Source organism: Rattus norvegicus, chromosome 14 (assembly GCF_021556685.1).
Source record: "Rattus norvegicus strain SHRSP/BbbUtx chromosome 14, alternate assembly SHRSP_T2T, whole genome shotgun sequence".
Taxonomy (NCBI): domain Eukaryota; kingdom Metazoa; phylum Chordata; class Mammalia; order Rodentia; family Muridae; genus Rattus; species Rattus norvegicus.
In genome coordinates, this window is record NC_141547.1 from 82,671,828 (window position 1) to 82,689,145 (window position 17,318).

General features: G+C 49.4%; 1 protein-coding gene across 23 annotated transcripts in view; it reads right to left on the minus strand.

The window, feature by feature from the left end:
* The window catches only part of Limk2 (LIM domain kinase 2), a 78,292-nt gene that overhangs the window by 19,906 nt on the left and 41,068 nt on the right, over nucleotides 1–17,318 (minus strand). For 13 of the 23 annotated variants that reach the window (XR_015636561.1, XR_015636560.1, XR_015636562.1 and 10 more), the window contains 6 exon segments: nucleotides 8,202–8,337; nucleotides 6,750–6,859; nucleotides 6,045–6,233; nucleotides 4,215–4,320; nucleotides 3,679–3,875; nucleotides 842–1,028 (listed from right to left, as the gene is read on the minus strand). Coding sequence is in view for 13 of the 23 variants with exons in the window: in XM_087582729.1 (XP_087438855.1) it covers nucleotides 842–1,028; nucleotides 3,679–3,875; nucleotides 4,215–4,320; nucleotides 6,045–6,233; nucleotides 6,750–6,859; nucleotides 8,202–8,337 (925 nt within the window). In the remaining 10 variants the exon portion in view is untranslated. 23 annotated transcript variants of the gene reach the window in all.

A 17,318-nucleotide genomic window follows, 5' to 3' on the forward strand; every position in this document is an offset into this window, starting at 1 on the left:
GGTGCATAGAGAGCAGCACAGGGCAAAGGGGACTCAGGAAGGAAGTGTATCTTCTCTGCTAGAATGCTGGCCATGCGTTAGGGAAAGCCAGGGCTCTAAACAAGGAAACTGAGAAGGATGGGATAGTATGCTGCCAAGCCAAGCAGGGGCTTTGCTCATCTGGCACAGGAGTGAGTCCCCTGGGTGGACAGAGTCTGGGGATAGGGTGTCAGTGCCGCAGACATGCACCAGGGAGCTGGGTGGGTTAGAGGTGAGCCTTCCATCCTGCTGCCTGGAAAGCTGATACCCAAGGCTTACCTGACCCCCCCTCCCAGCTCTCAGCAGAGGAGGAGGAGAAAAGAGAGAAAGATTAGTTCCTCGGCTCACCAGGGTAGCAGGAGCCGTCACCTTATAGCATGCCGTGCAACCTAGAGCCTGTGGGCACCTAACGCCCCTCACTGACTGGTGGCATGAGGGCCAGGGACGTGGATCCTAACATGAGCTTCCGGAGCCACTCACTACAGCAGCCATGCTGCTCGTCAGTGGCTGGAGGGACAGAAAGGGCACCTCAGACACCATCACTCACAGCCAGGAAGGAGGCTGGTGTCCTATAGGGTTGCAGTGTGGCACTGTAAGGTACAAAGGTAAGAGGGTTGGGGAGATGGCTCAACAGGCAAATTTGCCACTGAAGCCTGATGACCAGAGTTGGATCCCAGAACCCACGTAAAGGTAGGAGAGTGTGGACCCCTCAGAGTTGTCCTCTGGTCCCCACACAAACACCATACACACGATAAAGCTTTGAAAGAAAAGGTAAAGGAAGGTGGTGGTAGCAAAGAGTGCGGCAACTGCTTCCTGTGCTCACCTTGATGGCCTGTCCGAAGAAGCCCTTCCCCAGGACCTCCCCGTGGATCAGGTCACAGGGCCGGAAGATCTGCTGTGAGTAGCTGCTGGAGCAGCGAAGGGACTCTGAGCGACTGATGTCTCGGCTCAGGAGCAGCGGCTCCTTGGGGGAGCTGGGGCCAGGAGACTTGGAGATGCTGTTACTGCGCCTGAGGATGATGGCACAACAGGAGGCTGGGGTTGGATGGTACCTCTGGGGGAGGGGGTTCTTTAGACAGATGTGCTATGTGGGGGCTGCAGACAGCAGTCATTATAGTGATCATAGTAAAAACGCATTACAAATGGGAAATCAGGAGACTAGAGATGAATCTTCGTGGGGAAGTGTCTGCCCCGCACGTGGGCCTCCATGGATTCTACCCTGCACTGAGAACTGCGGGGAAGCAGGCTGGGGGTGGATAGACTGAGACCTTCATATATATACAGGGTGATTAGTCTGCTAGCTCTCAAGGCCTCGGACATAACAGCACTGCAGGCAGCAATCTGCCGCCTTCAACTCTCTGTTTCCAGCTGCACGGCTGCTTGATTCAAGGTGCCATGCAGTGACAGACAGACTCCATCCACAAAAGGGGCAAATGGCACCTTGGATCACTTACATTTTAAGATAATAGACATGCATGGTGTTTATGGTAATGAAGCTGTTGTGTTTACATTTGCAAAAGCAGCCAGTTACCGCTGGTGACTGTTATTCTGGCTTATGGAAGAAAAAAAATGACCCTCTGTCCTGTGCTGCCACCTTACTTGCTCGCAGCACACACAAAATGAGCTGCCCTTTCCAAGTAGAGGCTCTTCAAGTCATGTGAGCAGCTCTCTGGCCACCCAGTCTTCCCTTTTCCAGCCTGTCTGCCCTCTGGTACCTTGCCTCTACTCACTCAGTCATGCTGGCCAAGGCCCAGAGGCAGTCGGGAATGATCTGTGGGGAGGTCGTGTCTCCAACAGAAGCCCGACTGACTGCTCATCGGAGCCAGGGAGTGAAGTATCTGCTTCCTAGTTCTACCTGTAACATTAAGGAGTGCTGAGCCTGCACTGTACAACCTGGTGTCCTTTGCTGCACTTAACTCTTACAGAACCCAGCAGCACAGACACAGAAGCAGGGTACAGAGTATGAGAGGAGGAAATGCATGTTACAGATATGTCTGCCTGAGAACCCAGGGACCTACCTGTCCCCTGTCCTGGCAGCAGCCTGTTCAGGGCTCATACACAAGCTGTTGCTCTCCACACACTTTGCAGGCTTTGGGTATGGCAATGTTTGTCCCCCAAGTCTTAAAACATCTGTGTTTGACGAGACACAGCAGGGCCTCTAACCCAGCACACAGAGGCAGGCAGGTCTCTGTGAGCTTGACGCTAGCCTGGTGTGGTGGTTTGAGTATGCTTGGCCTAGGGAGAGGCACTATTAGGAGGTGTCCTTGTTGGAGTAGCTGTGCCACTGTAGGGGGGTGGGCTTTGAGACCTCATCCTAGCTGCCTGGAAGACAGCAGCCTTTGGAACAAGATGTAGAACTTGGGGCTCCTCCAGCCATATGTCTGCCTGGATGCTGTCATGCTCCCACCTTAATAATAATGGACTGTACCTCTGACCTGTAAGCCAGTCCTGGTTAAATGTTGTCCTTATAAGAGTTGCCTTGGTCATGGTCTCTTTACAGCAGTGAAACCCTAAGACACCTGTTCTAAAGTTCCAGGACAGCCACGGGTACATGGTAAGATCCTGTCACAAAAACAACAAAAACCAAGCCCCCAAAATGCCATGCTTCCCTGTAAGTTCATACCCTCCCCCGCTCTTCTTTTCAAGATAGGGTTTCTCTGTGTAGCTCTGGCTATTCTGGAACTCACTGTGTAGACCATGCTGACATCAAACTTAGAGATCTGCCTGTCTCTGTTCTCGAGTGTTGAGATTAAAGACAAAAGCCACCAATGCCAGGCTTTTGTCCATCACTTTCTTTACCAATTTTTTTATATACTTGTTTGGTCCTGTTTGTTTCCAGCCCACATTTCCTCCATGATGGATTTTAAAGATTGTTGGCATTACAACAATTTCTAGTCTAGCTCAAGTTTAATGGATGGAGCCCAATCTTCTGTTTTGGTGTGTGTTTGTTTGTGTGCACCTGTGCACATTGTTCGAGAGGGAGAGACAGAACGTGTGTCTGCGCAGATGTCTATATGTGTACCCGTGCACACATGCAGAGGCCAGTGGAGGAGATCAGGTGTTCTCTGCCACTTCCTACCTTATTCCCTTCAGAGATCTCTCCCTGGACTTAGAGTTAGGCTGGCAGCCAGCAAGTACCATTAATCCTCCTGTCTCCACTCCCCACAGTGCTGGGTTACAGGAACATGTATATGCCTGGCTTTTTACATGAGCACTGGGGGTCCGAGTTACCCTGTTTGCTTAACAAGCAGTCTGACCACATCTCCAGCCTGATCCTCTCTGTTGTGAGACAGCATTTTACTGTCCAGGCTGGCCTTGAACTCATAGCAATCTTCCTGCCTCAGCCTCCTGAGATAGTCTCACTATGTAACTGTAGCTAGCTCAAACTCGTGATACTCCTCAGCCTTGCTCATGCTGGGATTATAGAAATGTCCTACCACACCAAGATTCTGACCCTGTGGTTTCTAAGGAAACCTGGAGACACCTGTTTTCACATCTACACAGAAACTCTGTTAACGGTGGTCCCACAGGGAAGCTAGGTCAGCTCCAGTACTGGATCCTGACCCCGCCTGCTGGTTCCCTAGGCTGCTGGCTTCCAAAAGACAATATAGCCTCTGAGGGATATTCAAGGTACAAGACAAAGATGGGATGGAGCAGCACCTCAGAGAACGTCTCCTCAGTGTTCCCTCCTGATTTTCCTTGGCGTCCAAGGTGCTGAGCATGAGAGTATGTCCACTACTCTGCATGTGGGGAGAAAGCCGGGTGTCTAGCCGTAACTGGTCCAGGCGCTGGGGGACAGGGTCATGTTCAATCAGCAGTTGAAGTGTCTGGCTCGTCTGGTTAATCGCATCCTCCACCTGTGGCCAACAGCAAGGAAGGTCAGTTTCCACAAGCTGTCCTACCTGAAGCTACCTACTGCCCACTGTCTTAGCACAGTGGAGCCACCATTTAATTTGCCTAGAGGTAGCCTCTGGCTGCCAGAGGTCATCATTCAATGCCTCTGTCTGGCATTGGCACCTTGTCATCTCCCCACCTGTCAGCCCATTGCTTCTGCCTTGGAAATCTGTTAGGTTGGCCCAGAAAGCCACTGGTTGTCACAGGCTCAGTGTTAAGATTGGCAGGAATGGGAAAAGGTAAAGGCCAGAGCCGGATCTTTCAGGGGCCTGTTCTGTGCACCAGGCCCACACACACTGTACCTCTTCTACTCGGAGAGTGCGGACAGGGGTCCCATTGATCTCCAAGATGCGGTCCCCGGGGTGGATGGCATTTCGGTTGTTGGGGCTGATGTGCATCCGGTTGACCCTAAAGATGGACAAGAGTTAAGGCAGGATGAGAGCATTCTAAAAACTCAGCTGGTCACTTGTATAGGTAAAGCTCACCAAGTACTCAGACCCCAGTGGCCACACGCCTGAGGCCACCCTATAACCAAAATGTAGTACCCACCCCAGAATGCTTCCTCTCAGGGAAGGGCACTGTCACTGACCTACTGACCTAAGCCAGAAACCTGGACATTGTCCCCATTTGGAGTTCCCTCAAATCCTTTCCCTTTTCCCTTCAACCCCTACCCACTTCTGAGAATCCTGCCTTCTCTCATCACCATAGTTACCAACATATCTCTCTCTCTCTCTCTCAATATCCCTCCCTCTCTCTCTCTCTCTCTCTCTCTCTCTCTCTCTCTCTCTCTCTCTCTCTCTCTCTCTCTCCTGGATCACCGAAGGAGCCTCCTAACAGCTCTACATCTGGGGTTGGGGATTTAGCTCAGTGGTAGAGCACTTGCCTAGCAAGCGCAAGGCCCTGAGTTCGGTCCCCAGCTCCGGAAAAAAAAAAGAAAAACGAAAAAAAACAGCTCTACATCCCTGGGCTTTCCTCTCTCCTACCTAACCTTCATACCAGTGGTCCTTCCAAACGCCAATCTGGTTATATTACCTTGATGCTTAAAGCCCTTAATAGACCTCCTGGACTTTCCCAGTCAGGTCCTCCATATGAACAGCCACTTGGGCTACTCTCTCGACACTGAACAATCAGACACCCACCTCTGGAGATATCCGGTCTCCCTCTGCCTTAAACACATTCCCTTTCCTTCTTATCTAACGAAACTACAGACTAGATCTTGCCTCCTGAATTCTTAATCCTAGTAACCTCTCACCTGCACTTAACATCCAGCCTCCCAGTCAGTATTTACAGGGCTCTCTCCCTCTCTATCAGCCACCACAAACTCCCTGCCATGATGCTCTGCCTCAACCCAGACCCAAGGGAAGAAAATGAAGCCTGGTATTACATGGACGCAGTCTCGCCTCTAGTCTTTGGATGAGACCCAAGGTAGGATCTTAGCCTCTTTGGGGCCTATTTTCTTCATTCTCCATTCATAAATGCAACCAATAAAATAACTAACTTCCTATTAACGGCAGCCCTGACTAAGGGAGGTCCTTCTGGAGTTTATGTTGGAGGGTGTCTTGGGGTTTCTATTACTGTGAGGAGATCCTATGACCACATCAACTCTTATAAAGGAACACATTTGATTGGGCTGGCTTATAGTTCAGAGGTTCAGTCCATTGTCGTCATGACAGGAAGCATGGCAGCATCCAGGCAGACATGTGCTAGAGAGGGGGAGCTGAGAGTTCTACATCCAGATCTGCAGGCAGTAAGAAGAGAGTGGCATGGGCCTGGCTTGAGTTTCTGAAACCTCAAAGCCCACCCTTAGTGACGCACTTCCTCCAACAGGGCCACACCTCCTAACACCACTCCCTAAACCTTCAAATATATTCAATATGTATTCAAATATATGAGCCTCTGGGGTCAATCTTATTCAAAGCACCACAGGTGGGGATGACAGATGACCATCAAGTTAATTAATACACACTGATCAGACCGAATAATTTCCAGTAGACATGAAACCCAATACCTGAAAAGTAGTGGAGCAGGAGAACCATGAAGAGCCCAGGTCAGGAGAAAGGTGATGGAGGTCAGGAGGAAGTCCTGTGGGTTCTGACCGTGAGCCTCTGCTGCCAGGCTCTCAAAACACTTACTCTTTCACTTGCACGGTGGTGGCATAGTTAGAGGAGGCGCTTTCCACAGACACAGAGAAGCCACGTCTGCACTCGGTGGTGGCAGGCATGGAGATGAGCGTGACAGAGTAGGGCAGCTGGTCCTGGACAGACTCCGTAGACAGTCTTTCAAACATGGGTGCCAGCACCACCTCATTGTGGCACTTCCCGCTGAGGAGGACACAAAGTGAGCCGAGACCCTGCAGGCCTACCCGGACGCCCTCCAGCAACCACTGTGTCCTGGGGCTTGAAGCAGCAACCCAGCCTCACCACTACTGTCTCTGCTACAAGTCTTGATGGGCTGTCCAAAGGGAGGAGTCTAGGACTTGGGTGACAAGCTGGGACAGCAGCAGAGAGAATACTGGGAAGAACCCTGGCCTGGAGGTGTGAGATGGACTGGGTTTTCTTGCTCTGCCTGACTCCCAGTAAGAACCTTGGCCTGGCTGCCTTCTTTTGTTAACCAAGCAGCTGGATAGGGGGATGTAGGTCAACTCTACAGTCTTTCCTTTAATGTGGAGCTGCCCCTATGAAGGCACTTTCCAGCCATCTCCTCTCTCTGGGAGGACTACATACAGGGCAGAGTGATGCTGTCTGGCAGACTGCTCCAGTTGCCTCCACCCAACCCACGCTGCTCCTGCCCCAACTCCTGGCTGCTATTACTGTGAAGGGTGGCAGGGCACATCTCACCAGTAGAGTGTAGCATGCTGCACCAGGGCGTACGCATCCCCATCCTCGATGATCACCTTGCAACTCATGCAGGCAAAGCACTCTGGGTGGTACTTAAACTCCCCAGCCACCTGTGTGTGAGCAGACGGAAACACCATGGGGGGAAGGAGTGAGCTACTGCTTCCGTGAGAGTGGAGGGGATTAATGTGGGTGAGCACCATCATCAGGGATGTGCTAACGCCAGCCACCAGAATCCACTCTTTCCCAGTACAGAGCTACAGATCCCAGTCAAAAATCCAGCCTCTCGGTCCCTGCCGCAGAGCTTCTGCGGAAGTGATGGGGATGTCTCCTGCCATTTCTAACACTACAGAAAACTGTTGGCCTCAGTCATAAGACCATGTCCCCAAAGTGGAGGCTCCTACCACGAAGGTGCACTGTTCCTCCAACACAGGGCTGGCTAGTCTGCTCATACCTGTCTCTGCCAGCCCAGTCTGGTTCCTGCCTCCTGATTCTCTGATCTGTACCTAGGAACATCCTCCTCTCAACCTGTCCTTTAGGTTTCATCTCGCTGCACTGTTCTCAGGCGTTCACCCACTCACACCAGCAGTGCACTAAAGGCCTTCAGGTATAACACACCGCACTGCCCATCTGTCAGATGTTGCATGAACTCACTGGAGAAGTTGGCTGTGGGACTAGGGCTGCCACTTCCATTTTGGACCTGAGCATGTTTGTCTCAAAGTGTTTTCCAATAGCCCTTGCCTGGGGGTAGGCTTGCTCTCCCAGGTCTGACAGGGAGGGAACATCGGCAACATGGCCGACGAAGAAAACATTGTGTCCTTGAGAACGGGAGGGGAAATCACTCCACAGATTGTTTATGTCAGGATATAAAAACCCACAGTAGGGTTTTTATAGAGGTTGGAAGTTCAGCCACTGACGTTCGTCCATGGAAAGAAAGCTTAGTCAGGGACTCTGTCTCAACTTTCTGCCAGTTTCTGCTGCATCGTTGTAAGCACCTGGTTTGATGTTCCTTTCTTTTACTTGGATGCTTCAACTAAGGGGATACTCGACTGTACCTAGGACTCTCTCAATCAGGAACCGTAGTGGCTTCCTCACTGGGGTTCTGCAGTTGCTCTGCTGGATTGTCTGTGAGCCTCTGATTTGATGAGGCTGCCCTAGTGGTGTCTGTAGCAGCCTACCAGCTGCTACACTACTCCTGCACTTACTTTTGGTGGCCATAGACGTAATAAACTCACTCACTGGGGACCAAACTTACAGCCATCACAGATAGTCAGTCCTCTGGACCACACAGAACAGAGGGAAGGCTAGACCTGTCTTTAGTAAGGGCTCAGTAGACTCCTATGGTTGAATGAAGGACATCGTCTCTCTGACGAAAAGACCGGATGATGACTGGTCATGGGGAACTGGAAGGGCTATCAGGGGACTGTGGACAGAGGGGCAGAGGTGCAGGCTTACCATGGCTGGCCCTGTCATCAGCAGGGAGCACCCGTGGCAGAATTCTCCAAACTTGGCCCAGTAGTCCTTGTGGCAGTAGAGCTTCCCGTCCTTCTCATAGTACCAGTTGGTGAGGGACTCCTGGCACTCGGAACACCTGCAAGGCCAGAAAGGAAATGCTATTGGATCTCTAGAATAGGCCGCACAGGCAGTCCTTGGCTCCTGGTCCAATGACAAATGGGCAGGCCCTTCTTCTCCCAAAGACAGGCTGGAAGCACAACACGAGCTCTCCCAAGGAAAACGGCTCCTGAGCAAACAAGGCTCAGAAACCAGCTGTGCTGTGTTGCCTGCCTCTGGGAGTAGGTGCTTTGAGTCCTGGGCCACCGGACGCTTCAAAGACCCAAGAAATCTCTCCTAGAAAAATGCACATATAACTTATGTGTGGGAGGTGCAGGTATCCCTCAAGTCCATATGTTTCAATCGCCCCACTTCAAAACCAAGTTACCACAGCACTGGGAAGGTGCTCTTGAGGAGGGAAAATGAAAAGCAAAACAAAGCCACCAATTAGAGAAGTTCGCCACCAGGCTCAGCATGGGGAACACACACTGCTCTCGAAGAGGACAAGTTCTATTCCCAGCACCCAGTGCTCTAATAGGACCTGCACGCACAGGCACAAACCTACACACAGATAAAGATGTCTAAACGGAAGACACGCTCTCCAAGGTATGGTTGAGGGGAAGGTTTTTATGGAGGCATCTGAGGGAGGCAAAGCAGACATTACGGAGGCCGTGAAAGGAGAGGAGAAAGATATGAGAGGAGAGAGAGGGAGGGGGAGGGAGGGGGAGAGAGAGAGAGAGAGAGAGAGAGAGAGAGAGCGAGAGAGAGAGAGCGAGAGCGCGAGCGCACACAGCTGAAATAGCAGGGTTATAAGGGAATGAGAAGTCAGGGGTGGGAAACCCATGAGCTGGAGTTGGTTAGGGTACGGGCGGGGTGAGAAGAGCTGAGAACCAAAGGTGGTTGCTATGCTAAGGGAGCCTGGAGGCCAGTGTGCACTCTGGTATGCTAATAGGCACCACAGTTAGCCATTTGTTTCCTTTTTTTTTTGGATCCGACACATAGACATTACATTTGTTAAAAACAATAAAGTAGGGGTTGGGGATTTAGCTCAGTGGTAGAGCGCTTGCCTAGCAAGTTCAAGGCCCTGGGTTCGGTCCCCAGCTCCGAAAAAAAGAAATAAGAAAAAGAAAAAAAAAACCAAAAAACAATAAAGTAAAATTGTATTATTTTATATTTATTGGTGTTTTGCCTGCATGTAAGTCTGTGTGGGGGTATTAGAGCCCCTGGAGTTACAGACAGGTATGAGCTGCCACCACGTGGGTGCTGGGAACTGAACTCAGGTCCCCTACAAGAGCAACAGATGTTTTTAGCCACTGAGCCATCTCTCCAGCCCCAATAAAACAAAATCTCAAAAAGATTTTAAAAAAAAAATTCAGGCGAGGGCTGGAGAAATGGCTCAGTGGTTAAGAGCACTGACTGCTCTTCCAGAGGTCCTGAGTTCAAGTCCCAGCAACCACATGGTGGCTCACAGCCATCTGTAATGGGATCTGATACCCTCTTCTGGTGTGTCTGAAGATAACAACAGTGTACTCACATACCTAAAATAAAAAAATAAATCTTTAAAAAACAAAAAAGATTAAAAAAAAAAGTTCAGGCAAATTCAGCATGGGGGTTGTGGTGGTTTGGGGAAGAATGGTCCCTATAGTCTCATATGTTTGAAACCTTGTCACCAGACTGGAGCTGTTTGAAAGGATTAGAAGGATTAGGAAGTATGTTCTTGTTGGAGGAAATGTGTCACTGGAGGTGGACTTTGAGGTTTCAAAAGCACAAGCCAGGTCCAGTGTCCCTTTTCCCACCTGTGGATCAGGATGTAGCTCTCAGCTACTGCTCCAGACACAGAGCTTAAACCTTATTTATTATTGGGTTCATATATATGGTATGCGTATGCGTGTGTGTGTGTGTGTTCCAACGTGCTCCCACCATGATGATAATAATGGACAAAGCCTCTGAAATTATAAGCACCCCGTTAAGTTTCTTTTATGAGAAGGTAGTATCTCTTCTCAGCAACAGAGCACTGACTAAAGAGAGTGGGTTGAATGAGAATGGACACCACAAAGCTGGGCATGGTGTTGAAAGCTTTTAATGCCAGTACTCAGGAGGCAGAGGGCAGGCAGATCTCTGTGAGTTAGAGGCCAGCCTGATCTATAAAGCAAGGCTGGGATAGCCAGTGCTACGTAGAGAAACAAACAGACAAACAAACAAAAGCCACCAGAAGTGATTGGTTTTGAAAAAGTTTCAAATATGTATAACATATTAAGCATATTCCACATGGATTTAGGAGTGGCTCAGACAGCACAGAGCTTCACGGCTGGGCAAGCACTCTATCAACTCAGTTACAGCACCAGTCCAGCAGATACACAGAGAGCTTCAAAGCTTCTATTATTGGGTTCATGCATATGGTGTGCGTGCGTGTGTGCGTGTGCATGTGAGTACGTGCCTGTATGTGTGCACGTGTTAGCGTGCGTACATGCATGCGTGTGCGTATGCGTTTATGTGCGCGTGTGTGCATGCATGCTCACGCCCTTGAGCTGGTCAGAGGACAGTTCAGTGGAGTTGGCTAACTCCTTGCAAACCTTTACCTGTGTTGGGGATTGAAATCTGGTCAGGAGGTCTTTGCCCACTGAGTCACCATTCAGGCCCCAGCATAGGGTATTTTGTTTGTTTTTTAAGTTAATTTTCATAGAGGATGGTAGCATATTCCTTTAATCCCAGCACTTGGGAGACTGATGCAGGAGGATCTCTGTGAGTTCAAGCTTTGTCTATTCTATATTATGAATTCCAGGACAGCCACATAGTGAGGCCTTGGTAAATAACTAAATATTCCTCTTCCTTCTTTGTTTCTCCCCTTTTCTGGGACAAGCTCACACTTAACAAAGGTAGGCCTCAAAAGTACTTATAGCCCCAGGGCAGACTCCAACTCCAGGTCCTCCTGCCTCTACCTCATGATAAGCTTGGCTTCCACCGCTCAACTGTTTTCAGTTTCTTTCTCCCCTTTGTTGAGATCCCTCTATTACTCCTCACTATGTTGATCAAACTGGACTCAAACTACTAGGCAGGACTTGAAAATGCCTATTTAATTGTGCAGAATGCACACACAATTTTTAATTTTGTATAATTAGGCAGATTTGTTCTCTCCCCTTCCTTCATTGACAATTTAAAGTTTTTCTATAGTTTATTATAATAGTTTCATTTAAGTCAGTGCCATAGTATAAATAGCCTTTTTACGTGTTTGACTGTGTGCCTTCATGGAGGTGAGAAGGACTAGGACCTCCTGGAGGGAGGCAGACAGTGCTGAGTAGTAGGGAGTCACTGGGAACTGAAACCAGTTCCTCAACAAAAGCCAGGAGTGCTCGGAATTGCTGAGCCATCATCCCAGCGCGGACAAAGACAAAGCTTAAAAAACCCTTTAGCGTGATTTCTACTGATGTGTGAGCACATAATAATGGTCATAATAACAGATACGTTTTCTGTTGAGTTTGCGAAAGTCAGGGGAAAGGGGGTGGGGCTTGAGAAAGCCTAGAAAGACACAATAAACCAATAAATACCTCAACCCTGGATTCAACCTTAGACTAAAACTGGAAATTACTGAACAACAGTTGTGGTAAAAATGGATCAAGTTTCAATTTAGATTACAATTTGATTATAAAATCTGTTACCCTCCCCATCCCCCTTGGTTTTTTTTTCAAGACAAGGTATGTAGCCCTGGCTATCCTGGCTTGGTAGACCAGGCTGGTCTCACGGATTGGCCTGCTTCTGCCTCCCAAGAACTGGATTAAAGGTGTCCATGCCTGGTGAAATTTCTAACTTTTCTTAGCCTTAAGAGTGACAACTGTCACCTTGTTGGAGATTTCCACTTTTCAGTCAGTTGAGATGTGTTGTCAACCTGTGCCTGCCCACACAGGTGGCCACTATCTCCTTTCTAAGCCTACACAGCTAAGCCCCGCCTCCTGCCCACCTAGCCAATAAACTTCATTCCTTTTAGTCAGACTCTTTTTTTATTGAGCTAGGTCTTATTATGTTGCCCAGCCTGGGTCTGGACTCGAGAGATCTTTCTGTATAATCTCTGAAGTAGCAGGAACTGTAGGTCTACACCTGTGTGGGCAGACTGCCTACAGTAATCGCAAAGGCTTTCTGACCTACGCTGGCTACATTGTTGCTTCTCAGAGGTCACACAGGGCAGTCCCTCTGCAGGGCTTCTAGCCCTGCCACTTAATAGTTATGCCTGGGTAAGGTATTAGACTTTACTTCTCTGGGCAGTTCATCATCTGTAAATAGAGTGCTGTTAAAATTAATGAGACAATATGTATAAATGTACAGAAAGCTTATCTAAAAGGCTCAGTACAGCTGGAACACGCTATTAACTGCAATGAAAGGTCACGTCATTGGACAGTCCTGCACTAGTTAGGTAGCCTTCTACAACTTTTGTTTATCTTTATTGAGTCAGTCTTTCTGTGTACTCTTGGCAGTCCTGGAACTTACTCTGTATACCAGTCTGCCTTCCAACTCAAGAGATCCTCCTGTCTCTGCCTCCGGAGTATTGGGATTAAATGTGTGTGCCACCATGCCAGGTCTTGTTATTGGTTGTTTTGAGATCAAGGTTCACTCTATAGCACAGGCTAGTCCCGAGCTCACAGCAATCCTCTTGCCTCAACTTCCCACTAGACCCAGCTTGGATAAGTCCTCGTAGAGGCTTTTTTGAGGCAGAGTTTTACCATAGCCCTGGCTGGCCAGTAGCTCAGAGATCTGGTATTAAGGGCATTTCGCCATCATGCCTGGCTTTCTCAGAAGCCTGGTTAACCAGATGTAAAAACAGCATCCCACTGTAAACAATGTCACAGCCCTCTCCAGGGTCCAGCAGGACCGAGACTAATGCATGAAACCACAACTGATTAAAATTCAGGGTTCTCCAAGCCCCGTCCCTGCTGATGCATCTATAACCTGACTCCTGCATCTAAGGCTCGGGGATCACTGCCCAACCTCAGACAGAAAGACTGGAAGATCCACAGGAACATAGGAAGTTTGGGTGTGAAGTGTTGTTTCCTAGAAACGTCAGAGAAGCTATTCCCATGAAGTCTCACCAACATGGCTGCCTAAATAAGACCCACACCAGTATGGAAGGAGGAAAGCTTACCGGGCTCCAGCCCTAGACAAGAACCATAGGTAACTATGGGATGCTGAACGTGGAGAAATAGCCTCCCCTAGCTGGGTACCCAATAGGAAGGGCCAGCTCTGAAAACCCACACCTAACAAGTAACATTGTAACATTGGACAGACTGAACAGGTTCTACTTTTATATTTATGGAAAAAATGTAACAATAGTTAAAAGAAAAGAGACCATGAATTTGAGAGAGGGAGGAGGTGGAATATGGGAAGGGTTAGAAGAAAGAAAGGGGGGAAATGATGTAATTATAATTTCAAAAAAAATTTTAAAAGGTAGTCCAGGACAGTCAAGGGGTGTGTGTGTGTGTGTGTGTGTGTGTGTGTGTGTGTGAAAGAGAGAGAGAGAGAGAGAGAGAGAGAAAACGCACGTATGCACCTGTCTTAAAAAATACCAGGATGGCACACCCCTTTATTCCTAGCACTCAGGAGGCAAAAGCAGGCAGATCTCTGTGAGTTTTAGGCTAGCCTGGTCTAAGGAACAGGTTCCAGGACAGCCAGGGCCACACAAAGAAAACCTGTCTTAAAAAAAAACCACAAATAAATAAATACATAAATTAATAAGACAAACCCCCAAAGACCCAGCTAGAATGAGGACCAAGTAAGTTAATGTACATATACAAAGGCATTTCACAATGAAAGACAGCATTGTATCAATTTGCTAGGGGATGCAGAGATGTGAGACAGATACAAGGTGTCTGTAGATCTAAACCAAACCGAATCCCTGTGCTGCTATTCCTGAGTGCAGTGTGGACATGGAGTTAGGGGTGAGCCGAAGCAGCCGTGAAGTGGAACGCTGCTGAGCTAGGAGAGCTAGAGAAGCCCTGCAACATGGAGCACCCACCTCCCATGGGTGCTGTTCCAAGTCTGTGGCTTTTCTGCTTATTTATGGGCATTATTGACGTCTTATGCCACATCAGGCTCCCTCTTGGGAGCTGGGTGTGGTACCGAGAGCACATGGATACGATGGGCCTAGCAGTGTGTTGAGCTCTGATTTAGGAGAGAGAGCTAAATTCAAGCGTCTAGTGCTGCATGCTCCTGGCAAACCCTTTCCTTCTGGGGGTTCACCTTTCTTTACTCATGATCCCCGGAAGACTTGAGGTTCCAACCTCAGTACCACCACCCGCCTGATCTTTGTTTCTCATTTGTGAACTGGTAACATGGTCACAAGCACTCGGGGTGGTCATGCCAGTTCTGAGTGACTGTGGGGCTGCTTTTGGGTAGCTGGCACTCTGAGTGAGGCTTCCTTCTTGCCTCCCACCTTCTAGGTAAGTTTCCTTCTCTTCCTTCAGACTGTGAAGTCCTTGAAAGCAGAGGCGGGGTCCTATTTCCTCTCCATACACTTAGTGTACAAGCCTCGGGCTGGGCAGGTCTTGAGTGAATGCTTTCCAATTGAAAATGAAGCACAAGGACTCTGCGTCAGGAGGGCCTATCTTCCCCCCCCCCCCCCCCCCCCCCCGTCCGCTGTAGCGAGAAGCTGGCGCAGGCGTAGCTGTGCCCAACTGCAGGCCTGGGCTCTCTTACACCCTCACATGGTTTGTGCGCCACCTCGGGCCGTGGAAGCCAGAACACACCCTCCTCTCTACTGCCAATATCCTGCTTTTGTTCACTGCAAGCAGCTCTTGCCAGGCGGGCAAGGGCACCGGCAGGGAAACTAGTGTAGGCTTGCAGGAGGCAGCCACGGCGGCCTGCTGGGATGCACACCTGGCTGGAGAGCGCACCGCTGCGCGCGTCACGTGTCACGTGTTACGGAATGCCTTTGTAGAGCGCGGCCAGATGCATGCCCTACCACAGGTGCCTCTGAGTGCAGCTGAGCAGCTGACAGAACGGCTGAAGGTCCCTTAAGCTGTTTTTGCCAATAAACACAGCAGGCCTCTCGGGCCGCGGGAGAATTTAAAGTGCTAACTTGGGCATTAGCAACATCTGTTGATAGTTGTCCATTCGAGTGATGGAGCTGGGACCTGAATCTTTGTGTACCTGGCAAGGAAGCCATCTCTGTAGCAGTGGACCTCAGTGGCACGGCGTGGCCATTTACCCTGTGTTCTCCAGTAGTAGTGTCTGTTAAAGAACCTGTGGAAGTGAGGTACCATTTAAAAATGTTCCACCTCAGGTTCTCAGAAGGCATGGCATTTCCCCCAGCTTTCTGTTTTTGGAAGCTTCAGGTGAAAGCCAGATCTGCCTGGCTGCAGACCCTGAAGCACCCAGCTAGGAGGTAGTTGTGCTGGGTCAGAAACCAGGATTCAGGTGAGGTCCTCAGAGAGACACACAGGCCACATACAGACGGTGTTTACCCAGTTCTCTTGACACACTGTGGGTGCCTGGACTAAGAAGGTGCTCGAGTGTTCACTTCACTCTCAGACCTGAATCTGCAGGCAACGTACGACACAATAATCATCTGAGTCCAAAGGGAGCTGTGAAAATGACGGCAAGTGAAAACCCCCTGCACGGCCCACCGCAGGCCACCAGAAGTGTTCCATTCCTTTTCCTCCAATTTAGGAACAGTAAGGGCAAATGGAGACCGACCCTCGTCCTTCCCATGCCCAGGAAATGAATGGGGGTCTGCTTCATACCTACAGCCGGTAAGCAGGCCTCTTAGGAGAAAAGGAAGGCCCTCAAATGAATTTTCTACCGAGCCTTAGCACTCAGGACCTTTACTGTGCATGACAACATGTAAGAACCAAAGGCAACATGAACTGTGGAGAGAAGCCAAGTCATACACGGTCCACCTCCACACGCTTCGTGATTCCTCAGACCGATGTTTACCTCAGACAGGTAAGTTCTCAACCCCACAGAGCGAGGGTCATGAGCATTAAAGCCCTCCTATGTTCTGGAAAAGGCTGGGCTGGATGCTCCCCTTAAATCTAAGCAGCATTGGCTACCATTGTTAGCCTCTTTCCAAGTCTGGAGTAGCTATGACAGGGGATAGAGACTCAGATCACCACCACACACCCCTCTACTGCTTCTTCCCACAGACTCTATGGATTGAAACAGTCTGCCCACACTAACTCTTGTGGAGTTTGTCCTGTAACAAGCTTAGCAATAGAGGACACTGAAGCAGCTCCAGTGGGGGAGGGGAGGCTGGTTGGCAGTTCATGTAATCTGTACAGCTCACAGGGGGTTCCTCGAAGATCTGGGAGGAGAGAAAGTACCAAAGTGTGTATGCCTCAGGGGGCAGCCAAAAAGTAACAGTTGGGAACCATTCTCCTGATCCAAGCCCTTCAGAAGGCTGGAAGGAGGCTGCAAAAGTCATAAAGGTTATTGCTAAGTTGAATAGTTTTCAAACATGGGTTGCTTTATGATGCAAAGATGTGCTTGTTTTCTTCAATGGGCAAACTCCAAACCAAGCCCACCTAACTCGTCTTGGACAGTAAGGGAAATCCTGTAAAAGGAATTCCTTTAAACATGAGGAGCACTCGTCACTCTCTCGACTGGGAACATAACTCGGTGACAAGAGTTCCTGTTGGTAAATGTGGCTATGGCTTCACCAGCACTAGACAAGAAGACCACTCCCTGATTTACCTCTTCCCTGATTTACCTCTTCCTCAATTTGGGATGTTTCCTTATTTGGGAGCACCTGAGATTACACCATGCCGCTCACACCAGTGGCAGGCAGACAAGACAACGCACACTCTGCTAGAGTGGGGCTTGCTAGGCAGAGGGGCATACAGGGCACAGAAATGACATCCTTCATTCCCTGTCTCCTCCCTTCCCCATCACATGGTCACGTCTGATCATGTCCCATGGAATCTGGTTACGTCACCTTTTGCAACCACAGCCCTAGGACTTTTACATCTTATGGACTTTACTCCTCCAGAGGCCCAAGGGTCAAGGACTTAACTTGTTTGACAGAGTCCAGAAAGGGCT